Below are 19187 nucleotides of genomic sequence, written 5' to 3'. Positions count from 1 at the left end.
CATTTGGACTCACGCATTTACCCCCTTTCCATCATGGGTTTTTGACAGGATCTCCCATGGAGACACCCGGGTGATTACGGCTGTGTGCGAGGGTGACATGGCACCCGTCATGTGATCTAAGCCGCATGTATATAAACAAACCTGAAGTGGAAACCAAAGAAGTAGCCTTCTTCTCAACTTTCCACTTCAGGTAAGTAGTACAATATTCCTCCTTTAATGACAATAACAACTTTCCACTTCAGTCTAAGTGGCCAGGGACCATTGTCCCGCATCGGGCCTGTCAGTATGCATGCCCGATCCGCCCCCCACCAGGCTCTCAGCCCCGGACGCTACACCCGGGCCCCCTCGACCCCAGACGAGTCCCTGACAGCAGAAGAAGGCTTCAACCTCATCTCCCCCGCCTCCCCTGCCTCCCCTGCCATGGTGACAGAAGAACAGTACGATGACCTCCTAGCCCGGTTCCAGGAACTGCAGGCTATCGTGGAGAACCAAGCCCTTAACCACCCCCCACCCGCTCCTGCGTCTGCACCCATGCCCACCCCTGCACCTATTCCTGCACCCCCCCCAGTGTCAGGGCACACCCGCCTGACCCGGCCCCACCTAACCCGGTGCCCCACCATCCACTCCTCCCGACCTCCCCCTCTTTTCCCTTCCCTTTCTTCTTCCCCTTCTTTTCTATTCTCTCTCCTCTTTATTCCTTTCTTATCACACGGACGACTTCCTTTGTATCAATGTACCATTGACCTGGCTGCAGTGTAATGCGCCTGAACCCGGACACACTGGACAACCCCCCGCATACCGGACGCTCCTAGGACCTCTTACAGAGGTACCCGGACGGAGGTGGCTGTGTGCTTGGATGATGTGGCGCTTCCCACGTGGCTGTTAGACACTGGTCCGGGGTCGGCACCGAAGGTCACCGATGCGGGCCGCTATTGGCCGCGATGGCCGCGATGCCTTAGACAAGGCCCGAGGGTAGGGCATTTGGCCTCAGCAACTCTAAAGGGAGTGCTGTGCCCCCTAGCTGTCTCTTGGCCCTCATTTCGGACTCACTGGGGTTGCCTTGTTGGGGTCAGGACTTAGGGGTCGTGGTCATATCGGGACGGGCGGCTAACGGGCCGGAATGCACGGCCGTGACAGTGGCCTTCAACCACATGTATATAAACACAGCCTAAGTGGGAACTGAGAAGCAACCTTCTTCTCACATTTCCCACTTTAGGCAAGTAGCTTACACTTCCCCTGATAATAACAATAACACATTTCCCACTTTAGTCTCAGTGGCCAGGGACCCTTGTCTGCTTCGGGCCTGTTGTTACGCGCGCCCGCGTCATACCTACCGGACCCTCAGCCTCGGGCGATACACCCGGGCACTCTCGACCCCGGGTCGGTCCCTGACACCCAGACCCAAGCCACCTAAGGTCGCCCCCCCCACACCCTTCTCAGGAGCCAGCGAAGATCTGGACCGTTTCAAAGCTGAATGTGGAATCTACTTCCACGTCTGCGCGTCTGAGTTCCCCACCGCCCTCTCCCAGATTCTCTTTGTGTTGTCCTACATGAAGGGAGGGCCGGCAGGGGCATGGGCAACGCAGCGCACGATCTCGCTGCTGACGGCAGGGTCCCCAGCACTCACCATGGACGAGTTCAACATGGAACTCAACGACATGTTCCAGGACCCAAATTGGGAAGCCACCGCCCAGCAGAAGCTGGTGGCTATCTGACAGGGAAGCGACTCCGTGGACAAGGTCATCCAGGAGTTCGAGATATTAGGGCCTGCCTCAAGACTGGGTGATGTAGGGCTGGTTGACCGCTTCAAGCAGGCGATCAACGCCCGCCTCCACAAGAGCATTTACCGTCTCCGCCCTATGCCCACCACCTGGGCTGAATGGAAACGCGAGGCCACCCTCCTCAACAACCAGTGGCGATGTTTCCAAGCCACCCAGCCACGAGCACCCCCACCTAGACCCCCACTCAACCAGGCCCCCTCCAGCTACCACCCCCCCCTACGTGCAGCCCACACCCACCACCTCGCGACCTGTGCCCGCACCCGCACCTGCAACCCCCGCAACCCATCCCACATCGGGAACAGGACCACAACCAATGGACCTCGACCGATCGAGGACTGACCAAAGATGGAGGGGGTTGTGTTACAATTGCAATGCCCTGGGCCATGTCGCACGAGGGTGCCCACACCCCAAGGTCCACTGAGTCCGATGCCTGCATCCGGAGGACTTACGAGCTTTGATGGAAGGGTTGAAGAGGCAGCTGGGTGAGGGACCAGAGGCAGAAGAAAGAGAGATGGGGCCAGACCCCCAGGAAGAGGATTTTCAGGAAGGCGACCGGTGAGGGATGCGCCCTGGCCGCCTGTAGAAGATAACCTGTGTAAATACCGCAATGTGTGCGAGTCAATGCCACTGCAGAAATTCCATCGAGTTATCACAAAGAAAAAGAGGAAAAGTGCATCCTCTACCCACAGAAGTGAGAGACGCCCAGAGCTAACACCCGAAGTAGCAGTGTCTCCACCCACCATCTACGTCCTTTCCAAACAATCCCCCAGATCACTCAACCTCACGGTGACGTTGACTGCCCTGACCTCTCTCGCCCCCATATCAGTGTCAGCCCTCCTGGATTCAGGGGCCACCGGGAACTTCGTGAGCCCTGAGTTCGTCTGGAAGCACAGGCTCGAGACCACCCCACTCCCACAGCCCATACCCGTCCGCAACGTCGATGGCACCCCGAACGAGAATGGGGCCATAACCGAAGAACTGGAAGCCCTCTTGATGTTCAGACGACATACAGAACGGGCCTGCTTTGCAGTTGCAAACCTGGGATGCCAATCCCTCATCATAGGGCACTTGTGGTTGCTGCATCACAACCCGGAGGTGGACTGGGCACGACAGAAGGTCGTCATGTCCTGCTGCCTGTCTTCCTGCAGGGGGCCACGAGTGGGAGACAACCGAGACCTCACAGTGGAGCCCGGGGACGGGATCTATGCTGCGATCATCCCCCCGGGGTGGGGACACGACCTGAGAGTGACCACAACACCATCTCAGCGGATGGCCCAGGAGGCCCATGACCCGGAGGCAGAGCCCATACCGTTTGAGACGTTGGTACCGGAGCACTACCAGGACTTCCGGGACGTGTTCTCTAAGGAAGCCTTTGATCAGCTACCCCCCCGAAAGCCCTGGGACCATGCCATAGACCTGGTGCCAGATGGGAAGCTACCCAGGGGAAAGACCTTCCCTCTCTCGTGACCCAAGCAGAAAGAACTGGATGAGTTCTTACGGGAGAACCTGCAGAACAGGCATATATGCCTGTCCAACTCCCCGATGGGGGCGCCAGTCTTCTTCATCAAAAAGAAGGACAGATCGTTGCGCCTAGTCCAAGACTATCGGAAATTGAACAAGATCATGGTCAAGAACTTGTATCCACTCCCCCTCATCTCAGACGTTCTCGCCCGCCTCCGCAACGCCAAGTACTTTTCGGCCCTGGACCTACGTTGGGGGTTCAACAACATCCGGATCAAAGATGGGGACGAGTGGAAGGCAGCGTTCACAACCAACCGGGGGTTATTTGAACCCATGGTGATGTTTTTCGGCCTGTGCAACTCCCCCATGACCTTCCAGACCATGATGAATGACATCCTTCAGGATTTCATCGACCAGGAAGTCGTCATTTGCTACATGGACAACATCCTCATCTTCACCACGACCCTAGAGGAACACTGGAGGGTAGTACGGGAGGTCCTGGAGACGCTGCGAAGGAGGAAGCTCTTCCTGAAGCCCGAGAAATGTAAATTCGAGCGGACACGGATCGAGTACTTAGGCCTCGTCATCTCTGAGGGCAACGTGGCGATGGATCCCATGAAGGTCCGTGGAGTTCTTGACTGGCCGGTCCCGACCAAAGTGAAGGAGGTGCAGTCCTTCCTAGGGTTCGTGAACTTCTATCGCCGGTTCATCAAGGACTTCTCAGAGAAAGCACGCCCCCTCCATAAGCTGACCCGGAAGACTCAAGCCTGGAATTGGGGCCCGGATGAGGACGGTGCCTTCCTAGCCCTTAAAGAAGCCATCACCACTGCACCCATCCTCTCCTTCCCTTCAGACTCCGGCCGCTTCAAGCTCGAATGCAACGCTCCAAACTTCGCAACCGGTGCAGTCCTCTCCCAGCTCCAATCGGATGGGGAGTTCCACCCGGTAGCGTTCATGTCCAAAAGTTTCACGGATGTAGAACGCAACTACGAAGTGTACAACAAGGAAATGCTGGCGATCGTCCGAGCCCTTGAAGAGTGGTGGCACTTCCTAGAAGGCGCCGGAGAGAAGGTTGAGATCTACACCGATCACTGCAACCTGAGCTACTTCCGGACGGCACAGAGGCTGAATCAACGCCAAGCTAGGTGGACCCTCTTCCTCTCCCACTTCTACTTCACCCTCACCCACCGTCCTGGGAAGCTCATGGGGAAGCCGGACGCACTCTCCCGTTGTGCTGACCACCCAAAGGGGAGAGACGACAACGAGGGGCTAACTCTTCTCCAACCCGCCTGGTTCGAAGCCCACGCAACAGAGGCAGTTTCGGTGGAGGGTGAAGAGGCAGGTATTTTAGGAAGGATACGTGAAGCGAAGGACCATGACGAGAGGGTAGTGAAGGCCATGCGAGAGCTGGGAGAAGGGACGTTAAGGTCAGATGAATGGGAGAAGCAAGGTGACCTGATCCTGTACCGGGGAAGGGTGTACATCCCGAAAGACCCCCAACTCCACCATGATCTGGTATGGCTACACCACAACTCATGGGCAATGGGGCACCCAGGGCGATGGAAAACCCTGGAACTCGTCTCCCGTGACTACTGGTGGCCCCGGATGTGTCACGACCTGACATATCCGACACTTCCCTCTACGTGTCCTAGTGCCATTTGGCCCATCCCTCCCGCTATCATCATCATCCGTCCACCCATCCGTCCACCCGTCACCCTCATCCGCACTTCCTCCCTCGCGTGCATACCTTCCAACTGTCACGACCCCGGCAATTCCCACGGTCAGGTGATCATTCCCCACGCCTCTTCCTTCCCCGCTTCGACCCCGTCAACCCCGCTACCTGCCCGACGCCGCCTGAACAAGCCCGCCACCCTTCCCCGTTACCACTACCTGTTTCCACGGCCCGTCACGGGCCTACGAGTCTTTCTTTATCACGCTTGTCTTTCCTGACGGCCATACACGGCCGTCCTTCTCCCACACTCTTTGTTTGTTTTCGCTTCTTCTTAACCCCGCCCGCAATCTCCGTGAGATCTGGCGACTTAATTCCATTCATTCCGTTATACTTAAATACCGGTTGTACACTACCTAGTACTGTAGTTCGAAAATCAACTAGGGTTACCCCCCCGCACTATCTGTCTGACCCAGTCGCACCTCCCGTCTTCTGAAATATCGGGGCCGCATCAAGTACGAGGCGCAACACTCACGAACGAGTCGTTGAAGCCGAAACCCCGTTCCGCCGCGATTGTCATCCCCGCCCTTGACGGGCTGTTACGCCGAAGCAGTGGACCTTAACGGTCGCCGACGGCGAGTCACGGTAACGTATTCCCACGCCCTGACACCAACCTAGGTTGCCCGCTTCATTGTTGTCCGCCCCCAGCCGGACGGCTTGCTAGACGGCCGGATGGCCTTTTCTCTTTTGTCTGCTTGCGAACTATTGTTCCTCCTATTGTTCCTTGCTTGCCTTTGTTGACCAAGTTTGCCGATATTGATTATTTGTTCCTTTCTTCATTCATTAATATCGTGCTTGATCCGCCACTCCTTCTGGGCCGCTCTCATTTAGTTACTTGTGTTTATAATGCATGTAGGTTACACCGGATGTACCTCAGTTCGTATATCGACTTGGATTCCCCCCTCTAACTCTTATCCTCATCGTAAGGCTTCTGTCTGAAATTGGGACACCAACATAAGAACGAAGCGCAGCGCTCCACCCGAGTCGCTGAAGCTAAAAGTCCCGCCCCTCCGACCTTACGAGCCCGGACGACTTCGCGCACCTCGCGGGTCACCCGGATACGCTTCTGGCACGTTCCTGACAGGATGGCTGAGTATGTCGGACGATACGTATGGGGATGCGACACCTGCAATCGCGTCAAGTCCTTCCCCTCACGAAAGGTCGGGAAGCTCACCCCAAATAAGGTCCCCACCCATCGTTGGCAGGTCATCTCAGTGGACATGATAGGGGAGCTCCCAGAGTCTAGGGGATACAATGCCATCTTGGTTGTAGTGGACCGGCTGTCCAAACGCATCCACACGGTCCCCACCGTGATGACTGTGGATTTGGAGGGTATCGCACGACTCTTCTTGGAGCATGTCTGGAGACACCATGGCCTCCCTGAGGAAATCCTCAGCGATAGGGGGAGTGCCTTTGTCTCCCGCTTCTCGAAAGAGCTCGCAGACCTCCTAGGCATCAAGCTGACCCCTTCAACGCTGTTACAAAAATGGGGCCGGAGGCGCCCATTTTCGTCCGTTCTGAGCGCAGGAGAGAAGGGAAAGGAAGAGAGAGGGTCCATTAGAGGTTACAATGGTTTCACAGTTGGTGTAACATGTGGTTTAAAAAATAGTTCACAAGTGGCGATTTTGGTGGTTAATTGATTCGTTAAACTATATTACTATATAAATCACATGATACAGAACCCATAAGAGTCTAAAATGGGAAATTCCCATTTCCATAACAAACGCCCTACCACCCCCAGATGGATGGACAGATGGAACGGGTCAACCAAGAGATCGAGGCCTACCTCCGGGTGTTCGTCAACCACCACCAAGACGACTGGGCAGACTGGCTCCCGCTAGCAGAATTTTCCTACAACAACTGCATCCACTCCTCCACCCACCAAACCCCCTTCAAACTCGACACCGGCCAACATCCTAGGATGGGGACAGAACCCACGCGCACATCCGAGGTGGAAGCTGCCGATGCATTCTCGTCAAGGATGATGAAAATGCAGGAGGAGGCAAAGGCAGCTCTAGAGCTTGCAGCGGACGAGATGGCACGATATTACGACCGGGACCGTGACCCGGCCCCTAAGTATCGAGAGGGTGACCAAGTCTGGCTCAATGCCCAAAACTACACGACCGACCGTCTGACTAAAAAACTGGACCACAAATGGCTTGGCCCCTTTAGGATCACTCAAGTCATCTCCCCAGCTGCCGTTAAGCTCCAGCTCACCGCCCGACAGAAGGGAATCCACCCAGTTGTGTCCGTGACGAACGTCAGACTGCACCTCCCGGACGGTATTGCAGAAAGACCCGCTGACCCATGCCCAGGCCCAGAACTGGTAGAAGGAGAAGAAGAGTATGAGGTCGAGAAGATATTGAACTCTAAGTGGCTATGCCGGAAACTCTGGTATCTGGTAAAGTTCACTGGCTGGCCGAACTCTGAAAACCAATGGCTCCAGCGGGACCACCTAGCCCATGCCCCTGACCAGATCGAAGAATTTCACAGGATGCACCCCCAAGCCCCAGGGAGAGAAAGGGAGAACCACCTGGCCGCTTCGAGGCGAAGCGGCTCAAGGGGGGGGGGGGTGATGTCAGGGCACACCCGCCTGACCCGGCTCCACCCGGCCCAACCTGACCCGGTACCCTGCTGTCCACCCTTCCCTACCTCCTCCCCCTTCCCCTTTTTTCCCTCTTTATTCTTCCTTCCTCACCTTCTCCCTATCTTACTTCTTCCTTATTCTCTCTTTATTCCACACGGACGACCTTCTTTGTATCAATGTACCATTGACCCATCTGCAGTGCGCCCACCATGTACCCGGCCTGGGCACCTTGGGCGACCTCCCGCTGTGCCCAGTACACGTGCCTGCACCAGATGCCCTTGGGATCTCCCATGGAGACACCCAGGTGATTACGGCTGTGTGTGAGGGTGATGTGGCACCCGTCATGTGATCTAAGCCGCATGTATATAAACGAACCTGAAGTGGGAACTGAAGAAGTAGCCTTCTTCTCAACTTTCCACTTCAGGTAAGTAGTACAATATTCCTCCTTTAATGACAATAACAACTTTCCACTTCAGTCTAAGTGGCCAGGGACCATTGTCCCGCATTGGGCCTGTCAGTACGCACGCCCGATCTGCCCCCCACCAGGCTCTCAGCCCCGGACGCTACACCTGGGCCCCCTCGACCCTGGACGAGTCCCTGACAGATTCATGTCTGTTTCTGGCTTTATCTCTTGTGCGCTTTTCCAATTCCTCATCTCTGGCTTGCCACCGCTCCGATCATACCACTATTTCGCATAGTACAGCCTGATAAAGTGAAGGCTATTGTCATTGTAAACTACCACCATTATAAGTATAAATAACCCTGAATTCTCGTGTTTTTTACCAACCATGAGTGTCGTAAATTACCTACCCCATGAAGTAAAATACCGAACAGGACGATGGTAAACGGTCAGTTTACCATCATTAAACAGTTAAAAAACAACAAAAAGATGCATCTTTTACTCATGCTATTGTGGTAATGGAATCTTGGTAAAACACTTCACACTTGATGGTAAAATACTACTCAACTCGTGGTAAAGATAAAGGTATTTTACCATCTTTAAAGTAGTTTTTTACGCTGCTCTAATTCCCTCTGTGGCTAGTGTAACCGCGGGCATCATCTTCGGGGGGATCCATTGCTTGGCATGGTCATTTCCCTTTCCAACACCCAAGGAGACCATTCTGTGGCAGATTTCAGCGATAATTATTGTGGCATGCCCTATTCCTTATGCCTTGCATATGTCGACATGACGGATCACTCTCCTCCCTGCAGACGATACTTATGGTTCTGCTCTTGGAAATTTTTTCTTTTATATGTCTCGTCGCCAGGCTGCTGATTTTTGCTCTTACGTAGCTAGAATATGTGGGTTTCTCATGGAAGCCTCTTACGTCATTGCCCAGATTATCTTGCTTGTTCTTACCATCACTTCTCTGCGTTCGCCCCCCCCTGATCTTTACCAGACCCCATCTTGGACCTCATTTCTCCCACATCTTGGATAGATGTATGTACTATTGGAATATCAATGTCCATGCATACTGATATTTTCTTTATTGACGCGATATCAATTGAGGATATTGTATATACCTTTTGTCTTGATGTCCTCTTCATTGCCGGTTATAGCAGGCAGTTGCTATAAGCGATATCAGCGCTAGGTGTATAAAACACACTGTGCGCGGAAATTTTTCACACCCCCTCAGTTCTCTTGTTCGAGACTGAGGTGATATCCTTTTATTTTACTTTATTCCTTGTATGCGAGTTCTGACTGTATTTACAGACCGCGCGTATAGGTAAAGGAACAATAAATTAGTTCTCTTGTTCGAGACTGAGACCGCGCGTATAGCTTATTTACTTTATGTACTGTGCTTCATATTCCAATTTGTATGTTTTATTACCATTGTTTACATTTGAGTATGACCTAGATGCGCCAGATTAAAAACCATCAGATCACAAGTTAGATAGGGATAAATTAAAAGACTCTCGCAATCCGTTTGATTCTCACCTCTCCCAGCATTAAACACCGTTTCTTTCCCACACCATTCCCACACATTCTTCCCCTGAAACTTGCTGCGGTTGGCGCGACTGGCAGGGCCGTAGTGGGGCCTTGAATGACACCAAGATTGAACGGAACAACTCCTAAGGGTTCATCAGAAGGGTAGCATAGTAGAACATGAACTTCCGCACCTGGCACCCCGGAGCTGCCAAAGCTTCACCCCTCGCCCGCTCAAAAGATGCGCCATCCGCGGCTGATCTCACCGGCGTTCGGTGAGTAAATGAAGGGACTTCTTGAGCCCTTCGCTCTGCTTCCTGGGCAGTTCTTTGCCGACTCCCGCTTTCACTGCCATCTTGGCCAAATGTACTGGCCACTTTGCATAATCCGCATGACCTCCAGTTCCCCCCAAAAAAGACGCCTAATCGTATGACTGATTATATTACTTCACTGGACCAGCCTGAACAAGCTCCCCATGATGAGGCAGTAAGAGCAATGCCCCCGTGCGCAACAGCTGAGTGAGTGGTGACTCCGAGGATGAACCTAAATCGAAAAGGACCGGATCGGGGCCTTCTCTTCTTCAACAAGAACCGACAGAATAAAACGAGCTGCTGGAGCAAAAGGAAAAGCAAAGGCCCTCCTTGCCACCCTTGACTGGTTCAAAGCCAGGCCGAGGGATGCGCGTGTCGAGGGACCTTCAAGCAATTGCATGGGTGAGGGTGGCGAGGAGGCCGCACTTGAAGTTGATAATGACACTGGTTGGATCAGCCATCGACTGGAGTTCCCTAAGAATGACAGGGCCGAGACGCATCGTGCTGAACATGATTACGAGGTTATCGATCCTCGAGCCAAGGCACGAGGATTACGCGAGGGGAACAGGAACAAAAGAGGTCACGACGGTCCGAAGTTAGGCGAGCATTTCGGAAAGGGAGATAACTTATCGTCTCAGGTTTTATGGCGCCTGTAACATTCATCATCTCATTCAATCCATCCCACAAACAAGCCACACTGAAGTATTCACCAATACCGGCAAGGTCCATATAATCAGCCAGGCGGGATCGAGAGATGGAAGAATGCGGGAAAGTATTCAATGGGCGGTGCCGACATTGAAGGCTTGAAAATCACCTAGGGTGAGTAAGAATGGTTGGCTAAACGAAAGCGACGATGACGCACCCGATGGGAGCCTCCAGAGTCCCTCGCATGTGAGGAGGCAGCGTCATCATCTTCTGCCCAATAGCAAGAAGAGAACCTGCCTTTGCCAATCGTCTCGCCAACCCTCGGCGCCCCAGTCAATGGGGTCCCCAGCATTGCAGCTTGCGCAGGGGAATCAGTGCTCGAGGATTCGGGTCATTAGCTAGCATTGGGTCTTCTAGAATGCATGTTGTACGACCTATTGTTGCTGGGGGAGGCTGGGGCAGGAAGGGGATTTGCTGGTTTGGAGGTTGGTTTTTGTGGGTGTGCTGAGGGCGATGCATTGGCGCTCACTCCTAGAGTCGGAGTAGACGAGATTTATTCCGTCGAGAAGAATTGGCCTTGACCCTTACTCCTCGACATGTCTCGACACCGAGTGTGTGTGATGGGTGTGGTGCCGGAGGGTGCAGTAGAAGCAGGATATCGTGGAGCATGTTGGCCCGACGATTGTCTCTGAGCTCGAGAGATGTCCACCATTTGCAAAAAAAACACACATATCAGCTGGGATTAGGTGAATTCACAGATCTCGGACTGACTCAAACAATAATCCCTGAGTGGCCTCCTCGGAAAGGATTCCCATTTCATTGTACAGCGCTTGCACTGAATCTCTGAAGCTACGACAATAGTCAATCATGTAAATATGGAATCTATAGCATCCAGCGCCCGAGTAATTGTCGTGAACCGAAACTAGTGGGAGCACGGGAACGTATTCTCTGTCATCGTCCTAGTTGGAATGAGAACAGTTGCTTCACGGCAGTCCGCGAGCTCGACCCGGTAGTCATTGTGGTAGCAATAGACGGCGAGAACCGAAGCTGAGCCATGTCGTATGAAGGAGCGATATATGGCCAGTGTCAAGGAAGGTTGTCGATGGCGTTGCCGATGTAAAGAAGCACCGCCAAGGTGATAGTATACGAAGTTATTCAGTACAACTAGGAGATGATCATTAGCGCGGTGTGGAATTCCCAGTACAGCTTAGAGTGGCCAGCGTCCTGTAAGTCATGAAGGATGTGCCAGACGCCAATAAGACTGGGGTTCATTCACCCTTTATGTAGTTTCTAAGAGAGAGGCCTATCCCCTTCGGGGATGTGGGGAAGGGACCTAACTCTACAATTTGCGGGGAATGCGTTTTCTCGCATCGAGTGTTAGGAGACCATGGCAATGACTGAGCCAACACTTCCTGGGGGGTTATATAACTATATCTAGTGCCCCAAGGGCCCGAACCGGCCCTGGTTTTCATGGCCGTGCACCATTGAAAGGAACAACTGGTATGTTATCGCAACAGTCAACCGCTTATGTAAAATCGTCGATTGCGGTGACTGAATCTAGAGTCAAATTTAAAATTTGTTCGAAGTGAATGACGCGCGGTAACTTAATTTCACATCGATGCAATTCGAAATCCCTGGAATTGCCGCATGGCTGATAACGAGCTGAACATCGGCAGTACCCCAGTTCACATTATAAAGCTTAAGTATACTCGACCTGTATTTGGTGCGCTTGTACCCCCATTCTACCAGATCTGATGGCAACAGCTCTTATCAACGTTCTTCTTGCCTACAATGTTTATTCGGCGCCCACCCCCCCTCACAATACGACTTGTTTCCTGCAAAATGTATCTGATGGTTACAACGAACCCCGGAATTACCGAATGATATGGGTCATCGTCTATAGCTGCCTCCTTACTGTATTTGCTTGCGTTTGGACAGCAGTGCACCCAGATTACCACAATCCTATGATGATAATGTCTCGGTGTTTATACTGCGCATTGTCACGATGATCTGGTCACTGGTTTCACCGGAGTTCACTCTGGTGCTTGCATGGGACCAATTTTTGATATCTCGAAAAATATCAGAAAAATTCGAGATGGTTGAAGGTGCGCCCAGAATTTGAGGGGAAAACAAGTTAGGAAGGGATGGAGCACTGACTACTTGCCACAAGGGTGGACCTTGACGCATTCATACTTTGTTGTCATGAATGGTTTCTTCGACCCGTCAGAAGGAAGCGTTGTGGGCCCCAATGACTTGCAGCAATACCCCGGCATAATTGAGAACACCGGGGATACTAGAAAGGTCGCAATAACACAGAAGGAAATTCTTGACAGAAGCAAAGGCGATGCGTTTTCCAAAATTATCACTGTCCTCCAACTACTCTGGTTTATCACTCAATATGCCGAACGATGGGCAAACCATTTGCACAGATCGCAACTCGAGACAATGGCACTGGCATATGTGGCATTATATATCTTTGTTTACGTGTTGTGGTGGGAGAAACCTGTCAACGTTCAATTTCCAATCCATGTGATGCACAAGTCCCCTTCTGTTCCTCCGACTTCCGAGACGAGTGTTGATCAACAAACACCTAAGACGGAGACTGATGCAGATCCGATGTCCCTCATGTGGGTGGATGAGCCTAAGGGGTTGGAATTCACGTCGATATTTGCAGCCACTGGGATGATCTTTGGGGGAATTCATTGCCTTGCATGGTCGTTTCCCTTTCCAACATGCACGGAGATGATTCTATGGCGGGTTTCAGCGATATATATCACAGTAGCTCCTGTCTTTCTATTCTTGATTGGATGGGTTGTGGATGTCGCATGGGTTAAGGCATGGGTTGGGGATTGTGTCGCATGGCTTGATGATCATGTTCATGAGTCTATTCTTAAGGGCATAGTATTACTTCCTCCACTTGTTTACACTGCTGCGCAGGTCACCCTGACTGTTCTCACCCTCAGTTCTTTGCATTCACCTCCGCCCAGCCTGTACCAGACCCCATCTTGGTCATCATTCATCCCGCATTTTGGATAGTTGCGTATGTACCGCGCTTCCAGTTAAAATTGTGTTTAATTACAGGACAAATTTTGCCTCTTCCAACATTTCTTTCCCCACTACATTCTTTGCCTCCCTGTACTGCATGTAATTATGTGCTTGATGGCAGTCCTACTTAATGCTTGTTCGTTAAAGACGACAGCATGTTGGAATACAAGTCATAGTAGGGATCCCACATCTGACGCTGTGCGGTTGACTGACATCCCACTATTCCGACACCACCTCCCCGATGTGACCGTGCGTCCATCGATCTATAGCATAGCCCCGATGTAGTATAAATACACAATTAGCTGGGCTTAATAAAGAACATCTTTTGGTCTTACCTCAGGTCCCTTCGTTATAGTGCGAGTGTAGCCACAAGCGCTACATCACTAACTGACTAGTCTCTACAACACAGCAATTATGCCTGTTGCTGTTGGTGTGACTAGGACCGCATTTGGGTGATGTCAAATCAAATCAACTTGACACGGCTCCAACGGTGTAGTAATTTGCATCCATACCTGTGCTGCCGAGACTCTTTGCTTGAGTGAGGTGATAACTGATCCCCAAGTTCCCCATCAGGATTCGGCATCAAGTGAGTAGCCTTGGGGCTTTGCAATGTGAAACATTGCTGCACCCTATGTGTTGGAATACGAGTCACATGATGAAACTGAACCGGAATAACCGGGAATATTCTAGGGGTTACTAGGTGCCTGCATAAGCGCTGGGCATAGAAGAGCCTGGAATATTGTTGAGAAGTATAAATATGGGTGCTTCAGCACCGTATGTTCTTTAGTTAGTTACAGTTATATTTCTTTCTGTATTACATCTGGGTTGTGAGTGAACCGCTGAAGTGGGTTGCCATATTTGGAATGCCGTGTTTACAACACTATGTTTGCTCCTGCCGATTGAGCACCATGATGAATGTGTGGCCTAAATTAAAAAGCAAAAAAACAATCCTATTGATTAGAAAAAAAAACTGGTCTGAGATAAATATGATAACTGCTCACCACCTGAGTTTCATCCTGTTCCACTGTAAGGAATGGATGGGTCTCAGGGTGGAGATGCATGCATAGCACACATCTTTATTCATTGTGTATTACTTTTTATTCCTTGATGTTGTCATATCCATCCATGGCCATCATCTGTCATATCCGTACAATCCCAACCTCTGCTCCGGGCTCCCGGAACTCCGAAACCGACTCCAGAGCCCTACTTCCCTTCCGTCACCTTCTCCTTGCCGACTCCCAAGAGGTTATCCCACCTCCGGCTCCAACACCACCTTCGGTCCGACTCCGGAACATTCCGGGTCCAACCCCAACCTTGACACCTTCCAGACGAGTATGCAACACCTATGCTCCCGACTCCGGACCTCCACTCCAGAATCCTGTTTGCATCTCCGTCTCCGGAACCTCTGGTCTTAGCTCCAACCTCGGACTTTGACCCCACCTCCGCTTATACCCATTGTATTGGTTAGCTCATTCCATTTAATTATGTTTGCCAATATTCCGGAGTTTAACTTCCGAGTTCGGACTTTCCGGACTTACATCGGACCTTGCAACTATTGCATTGCTCCATTCAATTCCGCTATTCTCCCCCATTCCTATTTGGGCTGCTGCTTCCTTTCTATTCAGTCAGCTGGCCATTCCCCACTCCCATCCTCCTTCCTTCCTCCTTGGGCCTTGGCCCTTCATTCCTCCTTTGAGAAACACCATTGAGTCAAACCCTTGACCCTCGGTGTTGTTCCTCTTTCCATCTCCCTTTGTCTCCTTTCTGTCAGGGCACACCCGCCTGACCCGGCCCCACCCGGCCCCACTTCACCCGGTACCCCGCCACCCAGTCTTCCCCTACCTCCTCCCCCCCTTCTTCTTTCTTTCTTCCTCCATTCCACTCTCTCTTTACTTATCTCACCTTCTCTTTATTTTCTCTTTATTCTACACAGACGACCTTTCCTTGTATCAATGTACCATTGACCCACCTGCAGCGTGCTCACAACATGCCCAGCCCAGGCGCCTCGGGCGACCCCCGCTATGTCCAGCTCGCGCGTTCACAGCGGACGCCCTCAGGATCCCCCACGGGGACACCTGGGTGACTACGGCTGTATGCGAGGATGACGTGGCACCCGTCATGTGACCTAAGCCGCATGTATATAAACATACCTGAAGTGGGAACCGAAGAAGTAGCCTTCTTCTCACCCTTTTCCACTTCAGGTAAGTAACATAGTATTCCCTTTTAATAATAATAACACCCTTTTCCACTTCAGTCTAAGTGGCCAGGGACTGCCTCCTGAGCCGGGCCCGCCAGTATGCACGCCCGCTCCACACCCCACGAGGCTTCTAGTGTCGGGCATCTCACCCGGGCCTCCTCTACCCTGGACGCGTCCCTGACAGCAGAAGAAGGCTTCAACCTCGTCTCCCCTATCCCTCCTCCCTCCCCTGCCATGGTAACCGAAGAGCAGTACGACGACCTGCTGGCCCGGTTCCAAGAACTACAGGCCATCATCGAAAGCCAGGTCTTGAACCAGCCGGCACCACCCCCCATGCCGGCACCTACACCCGCCCCTGCGCCCCCATCCGCGCCCAGACCCAAGGGGCCTAAGGTTGCCCCCCCCACTGCCTTCTCAGGAGCCAGCAAGGACCTTGACCGTTTCAAGGCCGAATGTGGCATCTATTTCCACGTCTGCGCGGCCGAGTTCCCCACCCCCCTCTCTCAGATCCTCTTCATGTTGTCCTACATGAAGGGGGGGACCGCAGGAGCGTGGGCGACCCAGCGTACCATCGCGCTGTTGACGGCAAACTCTCCCACCCTCACCATGGACGAGTTCAACACGGAACTCGATGCCATGTTCCAGGACCCCAACCAGCAAGCCACTGCCTGGCAGAAGTTGGCAAGCATCCGACAGGGGAGTGACTCCGTGGACAAAGTCATCCAGGAGTTCGAGATATTGGGACCCGCCTCGCGGCTGGGCGACGTTGGGCTTGTCGACTGTTTCGAGCAAGCAATCAACGCCCGGCTCCGCGAGAGTATATATCGCCTCCGCCCCATGCCTACCACCTGGGCCGAGTGGAAACGTGAAGCCACCCTCCTGGACAACCAGTGGCGATGCTTCCAGGCGACACAACCCCGCGCGCCCCCACCCAGGCCTCCGTTTACCCTGACGCGACCCCCGCCAACTACAAACCCCCCTCACGCACGTCCCACACCCGCAGCCCCACGACCTGGGCCCGCAGCCCCGCCCCCAACTCCTGCAGCCCGCCCCCCTACAGGGACGGGCCCGCAACCCATGGACCTCGACCGCTCGAAGACTGACCACAGGAGGAACGGGCTGTGTTACAACTGTAACGCCCCAGGGCATATCGCACGAGACTGCCCGCAACCTAAGGTCCACCGAGTCCGACGCCTCCACCCGGAAGACCTTCGAGCACTGATGGAGGGGTTGAAGAGGCAGCTGACTGAGGAACCAGAGGGAGAGGGGGAAGAGCCAGAGGCAGGGCCTCAGGAGGATTTTCAGGAAGGCGGCCAGTGAGGGATGCGTCCCGGGCGCCCGCAGAGCATAACTCATGTAAATACCGCAAAGCGCGTAAGCCAGCAATGCCAAAGCTTCACCGAGTTATCGCAAAGAAAAGGAGAAAAAGCGCATCTCCAGCACAAGAGAGTGAAAGAACCCCAGGGGTAACACCTGAGGTAGCGGTGTCCCCACCCGCCATCTACGTCCTCTCTAAACAATCCCCCAGGTCGCTCAGCCTCACCGTGAAGCTGACCGCCCTGACCTCCCTCGCTTCTGTATCCGTGTCAGCGCTCCTGGACTCAGGAGCCACCGGGAACTTCGTAAGCCCCGAGTTCATCTGGAAGCACAACCTTGAGACCACCCGGCTCCCTCAGCCCATCCTGGTCTGCAACGTCGACAGGACCCCCAACGAGAATGGAGCCATAACTGAGGAACTGGAGGCCCTCCTGACATTCGGACGACACACAGAGCGAGCCTGGTTCGTGGTTGCAAACCTCGGGTGACAGTCCCTCATCATAGGACATTCATGGCTGTTGCACCACAACCCGGAAGTGGATTGGGCACGACAGAAAGTCACCATGTCCCGCTGCCCATCCTCCTGCAAGCTGCTACAGACACGAAGCGACCCGGACCTTGCCCTAGAACCCGGGGACGGGATCTATGCCGCGATCATCCCCCCGGGGTGGGGGCATGACCTGAGAGTGACTACGACACCCTCCCAGCGGATGGCCCAAGAAGCCCATGACCCGGGGGCAGAACCCGTGCCGTTTGAAGTGTTGGTGCCAGAGCACTACCAGGACTTCCGAGACGTGTTCTCGAAAGAAGCCTTCGACCAGCTACCCCCCCGGAAGCCCTGGGACCACGCTATAGACTTAGTCCCGGATGCCAAACTACCCAGGGGGAAGTGTTACGGGGATGGGGGAAATTCCCCATTCCTCGATCCGTTCTTATAGTGGGATGAGTGAGGTCATATCTGGTCTGTACCATAACAGGATATGTAATCGATGAGTGATCCCAGTCTTGCCTGGGGGTGGACGATCGAGTTCCCATCGATCGCGATTGGTGATGTAGTGAGCTATTAAGGGATTGATGGTAGGTAGTCGGAGATGCCAGGACGGACGGGTCAGCCACGGGTACTTGGCGCTCCTCAATGGAGCGTACTGTGTGCGAGGTCGCGACTTGTGAGACGGGTGAGAACTTCATATAGTTGCTATCGGGTACTTGGCGTTCGCAGTGCGAACGTACTGGTAGCGGGTTGATGTCATAAGCGTGCGATGAGGACTGACTAGTAGGGCCTTTGGTGACTTGGCGTTCCCAAAGGGAACGTACCGTTGGCGGGGATACATGATGACTGGCGAAGGAAGGAACAGACGGTGGATGGGCGGCGACTTGGCGTTCGCGTAGCGAACGTGCCGGCATCACGGGAAGATGGGCCTCAAAGTATTCACGATCTCCAAGATCGTGAGGTGACGTCGTATGTTGAGTACTAGGGGGAGAGCGGAGTGATGAAGACCCATAGGGTACAGATTCAGTAGGACGATACACATGTCGAGAGTCTTCGACTCTCGACCTCGAGTTCTCGCGGCGAGGACCGTTAGAGGACTCGATATAACCAGACTTATAAGACATATTGAGAGTTGTACAGTCACACGGGTTCAGTTGAGTCACAGGGAGGGTTGTTACAGAAGACAGTACACGAGACAGTTGTAGAGCAGTTGTTAGTTAGCGGGAACCGCCTTCGGCAGTTTCCATACATGACGCGTGACTATCTACAAATGGTAAGGTCGCAGGAAGTCCCGTGAAACACAAACAACCTCAGCCAGCACCAAAACCCCAATGGGGAAAGCTTTGCACGAGGGGGGGGGAAAGGGGTAGAACGGGTAAGGAGGATAGGGTAGCGGGATAGAGGACGGAAAGGAGAAAGAGGGGAGGAGCGATAGAGAGGGGAAGTCTTTGACCATGCGATGGATATGGTCGTTGGAGACTCCGTATCCGTAACAGGAAGACTTTTCCCCTCTCATGGCCGGAGCAGAAAGAGTTGGACGAGTTCCTGCGCGAGAACTTGCAGAACGGGCGCATACGACCCTCCAAGTCCCCGATGGGGGCTCCAGTCTTCTTCGTCAAGAAGAAGGACAGGTCGCTACGCCTGGTCCAGGACTACCGGAAATTGAACGAGATCACGGTAAAGAACTCGTACCCGCT

General features: G+C 53.2%; 2 protein-coding genes across 2 annotated transcripts; both read left to right on the top strand.

The window, feature by feature from the left end:
- Positions 1-9665: 9665 nt before the first annotated feature.
- On the top strand, positions 9666-10452 carry EI90DRAFT_3289373 (uncharacterized protein; the record flags this gene model as incomplete). Its single annotated transcript, XM_039067162.1, has 3 exons — positions 9666-9760; positions 9945-9971; positions 10083-10452. 3 exons carry the CDS (start codon positions 9666-9668, stop codon positions 10450-10452), a joined length of 492 nt encoding a protein of 163 aa, XP_038916341.1.
- Positions 10453-12145: 1693 nt separating this feature from the next.
- EI90DRAFT_3057108 (uncharacterized protein) lies at positions 12146-13570 on the top strand. The gene is made up of 3 exons (XM_039060271.1): positions 12146-12381; positions 12474-12546; positions 12612-13570. The coding sequence occupies exons 1-3, from the start codon at positions 12196-12198 to the stop codon at positions 13475-13477; spliced, it is 1125 nt and encodes a 374-aa protein (XP_038916340.1). The 5' UTR covers positions 12146-12195; the 3' UTR covers positions 13478-13570.
- Positions 13571-19187: the final 5617 nt, after the last annotated feature.

Source organism: Cantharellus anzutake, assembly GCF_015039405.1.
Source record: "Cantharellus anzutake strain C23 chromosome Unknown EI90scaffold_22, whole genome shotgun sequence".
In the NCBI taxonomy this organism is placed as follows: Eukaryota; Fungi; Basidiomycota; class Agaricomycetes; order Cantharellales; family Hydnaceae; genus Cantharellus; species Cantharellus anzutake.
Note: the sequence above shows the minus strand (reverse complement) of the source record. Positions and strands in the feature narration are given on the sequence as shown.